Consider the following 10,683-nt stretch of genomic DNA (forward strand, 5'->3'; position numbering starts at 1 on the left):
ATTTTTAAATATAATAATAGTCCATTAGAGAAGAGCGATAAAGGGTGGTAAAGCAGAATGGTCACGCCAGTTTTATTTAAAAAACCAACAAAAAACCGCGAATCCGAATCATGGCTAGGGCCTAGATACATAACATATAGCCATAGCCTACGAAATAGTTTCTCTGAATGTCTGTAAAATTGTGATTTACTAGAAATCTACAACAATCTCAAAATATACAATTTGCAAATGCTACAAATATACATCTAGTCCCAGCAGTGTTTATCAATTAAAAACGGTTTTCCACCTATCCGAAGTGCAGCTGTCTGATGCAGACGCCCGGACACAACGTTCAAAAACATAGTTATCTCCCTTCCTTCATAACGTTTACATGACGTTACACCTATTTTTAGCTGTCACGTGACGTAAACAAGATAGACAACGACCATAAAACATGTTGATAAAATTATATAATCAGTTCTGTTTGATACATTGACGAAGACGAGACATGGAACACAAACTATTAACTATTTTATTGATTGTTAGCATAGTTCTTCAGGATGGTAGTTATGCAGACTTTCCATTTAACAATCCTTCATTACCATGGGATCAAAGAGTTGATGATTTAGTAGGAAGGCTGACTCTTGATGAAATTAAATTACAAATGAGTAAAGGTGGGGCTGGTCCAATAGCAGGCCCTGCCCCAGCCATACCGCGTCTTGGGATTGGTCCATATTCATGGAATACAGAGTGTCTTAGAGGAGACGTTTCGTCTGGAAATGCCACAGCGTTTCCCCAAGCCATTGGACTTGCTGCTTCCTTCAGGTTAGTTACTGTATTTGAGGGTCCACATCTGAACGTGATTAACTATAGTCAGCACATCTTTGAATGTAAATCGCATTTCTACTTGCACGTTGGAAATAGAAAACAACAAGGTAAACGCATGGCCATTTATAACGAGCGAGTGTGGACTCAGAGGATGAGGCCCGAGGGGCCCCTAAATAAGTTCATGTTCTAGCATAGTTTGGGAGCCCTTTTTAGTCTTGAACTAAAGTTGTTGGTCGTTTATAAGCACCATTTACACTTAGTTTCTCGCGCCTAGGGGACAGTCTCGTCCCCTCTCCCAGCCCCTCTCCCAGCCCACCCCTTATTATGAGACCCATGCCTCCCTGGCCAGCCTCCTCGCTCGAGGCAATAAATATCATGTCCATAAATCACGTCGGAATCTCCAGAGCCAGAGGTATCTGCATGGGAAATTATGAAATCCCACAGAAGAAGCAAGGAAAAGACCTATATTTATTGTATAGAATATATATAGATTCTAAATAATTAATGGACAAAATTGTAATTTGGCTTGTCAAATTTACAAAATATGGATGTTATGTTTTAGGAAACTAATATATAGGCCCCCATATCTGCGTAAATTTACCATATTTAGGGGTGCCATATCAAGTATTCATAATTACTGCCAAATTACACGGAATAAGCTGCCTAACCATTAAAACTTATGCTTTGGTTGGTTGGGAAATATTCAGAATCTGATTTAGACGTCTTTTATTTCAGTCCTGATCTGATCTATCGTGTTGCTGAAGCTACAAGTATAGAAGTTAGAGCTAAATATAATGATTATAGTAAAAATAAGATATATGGTGATCATAAAGGTGTTAGTTGTTTTAGTCCTGTTATAAATATAGTCAGAGATCCCAGATGGGGTCGAACACAGGTAAATATAATAGCCAATAGATTGATATTCTTATTCTTATGTAGAACACCCCATACCACTTGGCGAATTAACATAGTTTTATTCAGGGTCGGCCTGGAGGTCTTACGCCCATGTTCCTGTGATATCCTGTTCATCAAACCGTACCAATTCATCAAAACGACATTATAATTCCAGACTAAATAGGGCACCTAAACTACGCGAAAATTGTGACTGCATTAGGGACCCCAAAGTCTACCATACTGGCAGGTTCCTTCACAGCCCATTCTTGGTTTTATTCCTTCTGACCACGACCCTCCTTAAAATACTGTTGGTAGACGTATAATCGTTGCCTGGCAGTGCTGGAGTATTTGTAGTATGCACTAACAAGATTTAAACTCGAGACTGATTATGCAGTTTTAATAATTCGGCCAATTCGAATGTTTTTGTCTCAGCTACACATTTTTAATCAAATATTCATGTATGGCCAAAAAAGATGCCCCAGTTTAAAATTTGGTGTGCTTTTTTTCTATCTTTTGTAAGTTTAAAGCGATCATTTACCTAGGTTAGAAATATGACCTTGGAGACGACAGTATATAATCAGGCGAGAGAGTAAGACAGATGATAGGTTAATATTTGTATTTAATATTTAAAAGAAATAAGCTATCAAGATGTACGTGACCAAAGTTCAATGTAACCTAGATTTTCTTAATCTTATCTAAATATCCTTTAAATGGTCCTCAATTTCGATCCTAGGTCTTATTTTCGACCTAAACAACAAATGTACCACAGCATACTATGAAAATACACCCAGTTCTTCAATACATATTTTGGATGTATTCACCATTATCAATATATAATTGTTGTTTATATTGTGTACAATTGAGTGAAACTTCTGACAAATACGAAAGTTTCTATGAGAAATTGAATAAACTACTAAATAGAATTAAGCTGACTTATATAAATCCATTGACAACAGCACGACATTGTAATGACAGTGTGGGTGCATAATAACCCAAGGTTTATTTTTCCATAAAATAATGTTAAATACAGTGTAAATGATATTTATGTTCACATCTTCTAAAGAGAATGGGAGTTGGATGGCCGAATGGTTAGCACGCGCGCGCTGTATCATAGGTATATTCATTGAGTCAACTGGCGGGGTTTCGATTCTCGGTTGTACGTGAGAAGGAGAAGGGTCGCCTGTCCAACTTCGTGGGTTTTCTCCGGGTATTCCGGTTTCCTCCCACTGCTAAAGACCCCTACGCGCAAGTGAATTATTGAAATAAAAAAATTAAACCATATGTTAGTCCCGAAATGACCTAGTTTGTGTCGAGTGGACGTTAAACCCCATTTCTCTCTCTCTCTTATTTCTAGGCCATAACCGCGTAAATATTTTTTTGCTGGGAATAAATCTAGTTTTAAAAAAAAATCCCCCCCCACCGAAATAAAAACAAAAACAGAAACAAAAAAAGACCCCCCCCCCCCACACACAAACAAACCCAACCTATAATTGTGTTTAACAGTTGGACTTATTTCTTTTTTATTGAATAGGATTTTTGCTGATACAAATGTATATCACAGATGACACTTTTCTATTTTAGAAAATATATCTCAAGTTTTCTCTGAAATCCTGCTCTATTACTTTATGATTATATGTATTTTATTATAGGAAACTTATGGAGAAGATCCTTATTTAAGTGGTGTATTAGCTTCATATTTTGTAAAAGGTTTACAGGGAAATAATACAAGATATATCAGAGCTAATGCTGGATGTAAACATTTTGATGTTCATGGAGGCCCTGAAAATATTCCTGTATCAAGATTTTCTTTTAATGCTCAGGTAACTGCAGTGATACTTGATTAGCGAATGGCCCCATTTTAGTATAGGTAGTACATACTTCATTGCTAAACCCTTACTAACTTAACAGAATAACCCATAATTCGATCTGATTTGGCACAGAATTTGTAATACTTGTCACCATTACCCGAGAATAGCCTATTATTATTATTATTATTATTATTTTCTGCCCTATGATTTTGCTTATAATCAGGTATCAGATAGAGATTGGAGGACGACATTTTTACCCCAGTTTAAAGCGTGTGTTAAAGCTGGTACATATAATTTGATGTGTAGTTACAATAGGTGAGTGACATTTTATAGAAGATTATCTTGATTGACGCCATCATTCAAATACCGTATAATCGAAGAAATGTAGACGAAAATTCCAAAACCTGGACAAATACGGCTATAGCAAACTAACTGGGGGTGATCTAAAGTACAAATAAGCCCGGCCACAAAGATCATGGTGGTTATTTTTTATGATCGTCGACTTAGAACTGTAGCCAAAGCGGTGACTTACGATTTCTTCATGAAAGGGATTAAAAAATAAAAGAAACGACATAAATTATTTTGAAATTGTATTTGTCTATTTTAGAATAAATGGAGTACCATCGTGTGCTAACAAGAAACTATTAACAGATATATTAAGAAATGAATGGAATTTTACTGGTTATATTATAAGTGATCAAGAAGCTATTGAAAATATCATTAAAACACATCATTATTTTAACAATAGTGTTGACACGGTAGCAGCTTGTGTAAATGCAGGCTGTAATTTAGAACTTTCTTCCAATGAAGTGGATCCAGTTTACTTTTCAATGGGTGAGTTTTAATATATACATTATGATATCCAAGTCCCATTCAGATTATCACACATTCAGAACATGTTCATGATCATACATTAAATTTGTATGATGATGTTCATAGGACAAATGTATAATCGTTTGGATTGTTTTCCCTATTGTACCATGTGCAATTTTTCTTTTTCGTCATTAAATTGCAATGTTTGATTTCTATTTATGAAAGTTCGTATAACACAATGTCCAACACACGTAATACATATGTTGTAATACATTTCAAATTAAAACCCACCAATCTATTTCATATATATAGAGGAGGCTATACAACAGGGTAAACTAACAGAAGATATGGTTAGAAGTAGAGTTAAACCATTATTTTATACCAGAATGCGGCTTGGTGAATTTGATCCACCTTCCATGAACCCCTATACCAAGTTAGATTTATCAGTTGTACAGAGTAAAGCTCACCAAGCTTTAGCTCTGGAGGCAGCTATTAAATCTTTTGTTCTGCTTGAAAATGATGGACAATTTCTACCTAGAAAATCTTTCGACTCTGTTGGCGTGAGTATATATTGTAAAACGGAAACCCATAATCACGTGCCAACTGCAATATTGTGAAAGTTGGATCTCTGAAAGGAATATCAGTCCCAACATTTAGCGTCATCTGTAGACCATATAAAAAAAATCAGTGTATAACCTTTGGATGCCGGGAGATGTTACCGATATGCTAACAATTGTTTACATTTGTCGTTAATTGTCTGTTCAATTGTGGTTTAATAATTGATGTCATGCATTTTTCTGTTTTTTTTGTTTTCTGAATTTTTACAATATTGGTCACTGGGGGTTAAGAAAACAAACAATTACAATTCGTGGGTCGAGGATTAATTGGCATAAAAACTATCCGTGAATCAACAGGTTTTGTGAGCATGATTTAATACAGGAACGCCCCCTACATTAAATTGCCAAAAAACGCAAAGGCTTTTGTTTTAATTTTGGGTTCATTCCCGCTCACAAAGTTCTATGTCCACTTTCATCAGTAGAATTCCTGGATCTGGTGTCATATAATCTTGTGACAAATGGTTGAAAAGGAAAATAGTATGGCTGGATTTCCAAGGCAGAAAAGTCATCTTAAGGCGCTTAGAATATTGTCTGACAATGAAATCTTGGATCTATTAGAAAGGTATTGATTGTTAGGTACCTTAAGACGGCTTAATTTTTTGTCGAAACCCTGTTTTTAATTGGTTTTAAGTGTTCATTTGATTCAAACATGTATTGTATGTAAATGTAAAATGTACACAGTTGATGGAGATGGAACTAGTTGAAGCCAAGGCCCAATTTGCATTGCCTGCATACGTTATGTAACGTTACCCTTTCGGTGCCGGACGTCGAGAGTTCTCAACACGGATTATTTCCATTAGAATGCCAGACGTCTAGAGGCAGTACGTTTAGTTCCCAGTACCGCTAATAGGTAGCTGACTCTCATTTTGCCTTTTACTTCCGTTTTCTTTAAGAATTTGTGCAAATTGGCATGGAATGGGGCCAAAAACGTTGTTTTCGTCCCAAAAAGTCGTGATATTTATGAAAAACACCCCTTTTAAAACTATATGATTCAGACCTTCTTTCGGCATAAAGTTCTACCTCCTTGTGCCTGACAAATTCACAAGATTTTGTAAACCACAAAGTCCTATCTCCATATATCGTATTTCAGTTAGACCAAATTGAATCACGCTGCATTGAGAAGCACCACACACTCGGCTACCTTCTTTTATTGATTGCTTCAACAACTGTGAACATTTGGTAAAAATTCATAGAATTTCAAAATAAAGTGATGCAAACCTTCACACCCATTTTTCTCAATTCAACAAAAAGTGGACATAGAACCAGTTAATTCTCAGCCCACGAATTGGTAAACCATTCCTGGTTGCAATTACAATTGATAAACGATCCCTGGCTGCACCAATTGCTACATTTTTAATAATTGGAGCTTGGTGCAAATGTTTCCATTTCATTTTGAATAATAGGTTGTGGGTCCAATGGCTAATAACATACAACAATTGTTTGGTGATTATTCTCCTGATGTTAATCCAGCCTTGACAAAAACACCGCTACAGGCTTTTCAACAAGTTGCATCTTCTGTACAATACGGGGCTGGATGTCAGGATAACAGATGTAAACAGTATTCTAGTACAGAAATACAACAAGCTGTTAAAGGTGTAGATGAAGTCTATGTCTTCCTTGGAACAGGTACACATTTTTATACATCCACATTTTATATGGGAGAATATTGTCGTCAATCCGACGCTTTTTTTAGATGGGGTTATTGCTATTGTCTGTTTATAAATTATTGGAACAATCGTGAAATATCGAGCTTTGAAATTTGGTCTGAACTAACATGGTTTAAAAACGATAATAGATTACAGGAATTTATCTAGAATGTTTTCGTGAAATGAGATAGAAATGATGTTGTATTTATAATCTTGGTTTACAGGACAAGAAGTTGAGAGTGAGGGGAATGACAGACCAAATCTGGAACTACCAGGAATGCAAAAACAACTTCTTCTAGATACTATACACTATGGTAAACATGATTATTTTGTAGCTCTTTTAGATGCTTATTTGTAAGCATCACCAGCTCCTGGAATACTTGTCAAAATGATCTCTTTGATATGTAGGCGAGAGTGAAACAGAACTCGATTAAAAGCTTCACACGATTGCTTGTGAACTTCAACGAAAACGTTTATCTAAGGTTGTTCTTTACACTAAGCCATCCGTGGACGGACCAGAGTGAACGTGCCCATTTTGATTTTGTAGACACCAAAATATGTAATACATGTATTATTATACACCTTTACGGTAAATTAGCGGATGGCTCATAACATAATTTCTTAATAGCTTCATTTCTATTCGATTCTTACAGCACATAGGATCCCGTTAGTCACAGCCCAAAAGCATGCGATCAATTTATATATATACAGTATAAGTTTGAAAGATTAAATATTAAACTACCAAGTGACAATGGGTATCATCCAGGCATTTAAAAACTTAAAATACTCAGGATAACGTAGTTAATTACAGTTTATTCTTGTGGATTCGTGTTATTTTTGGATCATTTAATACCATTTTAGAAGACATTTTATTACTGAGATACTTTTTATTTCACTTACAGCTAATGGTACGCCTGTTGTAGTGGTATTGTTTAATGCTGGCCCACTAAACATTAGTTTTATTGATAAAATAACTCAGGTACCAGCTATTATAGCTTGTTTCTTCCCAGCTCAAGCTACAGGAGATGCTCTTATAGATATCCTATTAAATAGAAACGGCGCTGTACCTTCAGCTAGACTACCAATAACATGGCCAATGGCCATAGAACAGGTATGTTACCAAATATATTATATACAGTAATTGTTCTATACCACCAACTTATCCAGAACAGTTATGTTTCATCAAAGAAATTGAAATTAGTAAGGACGCTTATAGGTTACAAACTATGACAGAGCAGAATCTAATTGTTACATATTTATATCCAAAAATATTACCGCAACCATAACGCTGCACTGCTGTTTCATGGTAAACGACGAAAACATAAAAGGTATGCCGACAAAAATTGATATCAACACTGGTTCAATAACATTTGAACATTTTAAAGTACTTTTTCGCTCATCTGGGGAGCTCGTCAAAAATATTGTCATATATATTAATACCATCTATAACAAGGTATAGCATGATTGATAGAACGTATACACATGTAACGTATAGATATTGATACATATAATAAACTATATTATCATGATTGATAGAAGAACATATACAAATTGATAACATCTATAACAAAGTATACCATGATTGATAGAACGTATACACATGTAACGTATAGATATTGATACATATAATAAACTATATTATCATGAACATATACAAATTGATAACATCTATATACCATGATTAGTAGAACGTATATAAATGGAAATTGATACCATCTATAACAAAGTATGCCATAATGGATAGAACGTATATACAGATGGAACGTATAAATATTAATACCATCTATAACATAGCATACCATGATTGGTAGAACGTATAAAAATGGAACGTTTAGATATTGATACCATCTATAACACAGTAGACTATGATGGATAGAAAGTATACAAATGGAACGTATAGATATTGATACAAAGTATACCAAGATTGGAAGACCGTATAGACAAATGGAACGTATGGATATTAATACTGTCTATAACAAAGTTTACCATGATTGATAGAACTGATACAAATGAAGCGTATAGATACTGATAATATCTATAACAATTTATACCATGATTGATAGAACGGATAACTATAGGCACCAGCATGTTTAAATTATGATAGAATTATTGATATGTAATTATTACAGATACCAACCATTATAGATATTTTATTATTACAGGTACCACATATCACAAATTATACCATGGTTGGTAGAACTTGTAGATATTTTATTATTACAGGTACCGCCTATTACAAATTATACCATGGCTGGTAGAACTTATATTATATATTTTATTATTACAGGTACCATCTACCATAGTTGGTAGAACTTATGTTATATATTTTATTATTACAGGTACCACCTATTACAAAATTTGTAATAGGTGGTACCTGTCATATCTATTTAATTATACCATGGTTGGTGGAAGTTATAGATATTTTATTATTACAGGTACCACCTATTACAAATTATACCATGGTTGGTAGAACTTACAGATATTTTAATGGTGTACCTCTCTATCCATTTGGATACGGCTTGTCATATACTAGATTTGGTTACAGTAATCTAAAAATACCAACAAGTATTATGGCCGGAATGGACTTAACTGGGTCTGTTGATATATCAAATATTGGAGGTGTGGCTGCTGAAGAAGTAAGTAAAATATATTCTTATTGGAAGACTGAACACTAATTATGTCTAATATGCATTTTTACCTGCCGAAATATGTTGAACATTTTCTCGGAAAGTGTTGTAACTCTTTAAATAATTCCGGAAATATGCTGATAAAGAAAGATTCTAATATGATGTTAACTGATTTAAGTATGCACGTTTCACACAAACTATAGTACCATAAACCTTATAATGAATAGTGTAATAGTAGGTGGGCTTACAGGTAGATGTACCAAAGTATCTGGTGTTCCTATGTGTACCAGGTGTTTCCAAAAGTGAAGGGGTAAGCTCGCTCGGACTTGTGCGCTACATCCTTACTTACCTTTGAAGATCCAGAATCACCCTTAAACATTCAGGAGCACGAATTCGTGGAATTTTCAAAAAAAGAAGCAATGTTAGATGCTTTGAAAGTAATACCCCTACTCTGTAGCGAAAGCCACCACTACTGTAATAAGGTACTTATGTTGGACAGATACAATATGGACATGGTTGCATAACAATAAGACTCAAATGTACTTCATCACCATGGCGTAAAGTCATATAGTTTTAAGTGCATCTCTAAACAATTATACATGCACATATTTTTTTATTACCTCAGGTTTACCAAATTTACATTAGGTGGATGCAACCATCTGTTACAGTACCTCAAATTCAATTGGCTGATTTTAATAGAGTAGCTGTTGGCGTTGGTCAGACGGTTACAGTTAATTTTACAGTAAAGGCTGAAAGTATGGCGGTATGGATAGATTCTAATAGAGGTTGGGTGATAGAACAAGGTATATTTAATATTGTTCGTTTTACTTTTTTAGAACATGTTTTTGATGCGTATAATCGAATAATCAGGGATTTTGCTATCATATTTGTGCAGTATCGGGTAACTGAAACCAACTGGCAGATAGAAAACTACTCTATAGATGCGTAATAAGACGTTGTGAATACGTTAAATATGTAGTGAAGAAAATCAGAACCCTAAAGAAGAAACGAAATAGAGATATTATTTTATTAAAATCTAGGGCGGCTTATTCTGTAACGGTTTTGATTTTATATTTTAACAGATTTCTTTTAGCAGTGTTTTGACCTATTTTACAGTCCTTGCATAATGTATCTTTCAGGTTATATGAGTTTATATGCTGGTGGTAAACAACCTTTTCAGAGAGGAGCAAAGGGATACCAGGAACTTGTTGCAACATTCCTTATTAAACAGTCTAGATTTATCGGAAAATATTAAATTAGATGTTATCAACAGTAATAAAAATTAAGCCATGTTTTCGTATTTGTTATGTATGTTATATTTTATAATTTGTTATTGTTTTTGCACTGTATGAATAAACTTATGATAATATAGGCCTTGTTTAAATTAAGAAGTATTCAAAATACGCTTTGCAACAACCTCATTTTACCACAGGAACGGTGGTGATACCGACGGATTTTGCAGTCACACTTC

General features: G+C 34.6%; 1 protein-coding gene across 1 annotated transcript; it reads left to right on the forward strand.

Annotated features, from left to right (window-relative positions):
- The first annotated feature begins 404 nt into the window (after positions 1-404).
- Positions 405-10,570, forward strand: LOC126809548 (uncharacterized). Its single transcript, XM_056098430.1, has 12 exons — positions 405-804; positions 1,543-1,702; positions 3,351-3,521; positions 3,733-3,824; positions 4,117-4,343; positions 4,635-4,882; positions 6,343-6,565; positions 6,810-6,899; positions 7,488-7,696; positions 9,021-9,221; positions 9,838-10,015; positions 10,352-10,570. Exons 1-12 carry the CDS (start codon positions 488-490, stop codon positions 10,465-10,467), a joined length of 2,232 nt encoding a protein of 743 aa, XP_055954405.1. The 5' UTR covers positions 405-487; the 3' UTR covers positions 10,468-10,570.
- The last annotated feature ends 113 nt before the right edge of the window (positions 10,571-10,683 follow it).

This window comes from Patella vulgata, chromosome 2 (genome assembly GCF_932274485.2).
Source record: "Patella vulgata chromosome 2, xgPatVulg1.2, whole genome shotgun sequence".
NCBI classification, from domain to species: Eukaryota; Metazoa; Mollusca; class Gastropoda; family Patellidae; genus Patella; species Patella vulgata.

Bases quoted from the DNA above. Each gene is read 5' to 3' on its own strand.
- LOC126809548 (XM_056098430.1), top strand. From the start codon at position 488: ATGGAACACAAACTATTAACTATTTTATTGATTGTTAGCATAGTTCTT. The intron at 1,703-3,350 runs GTAAATATAATA...ATTTTATTATAG, and splicing joins CCAGATGGGGTCGAACACAG to GAAACTTATGGAGAAGATCC. The intron at 9,222-9,837 runs GTAAGTAAAATA...TTATTACCTCAG, and splicing joins GAGGTGTGGCTGCTGAAGAA to GTTTACCAAATTTACATTAG.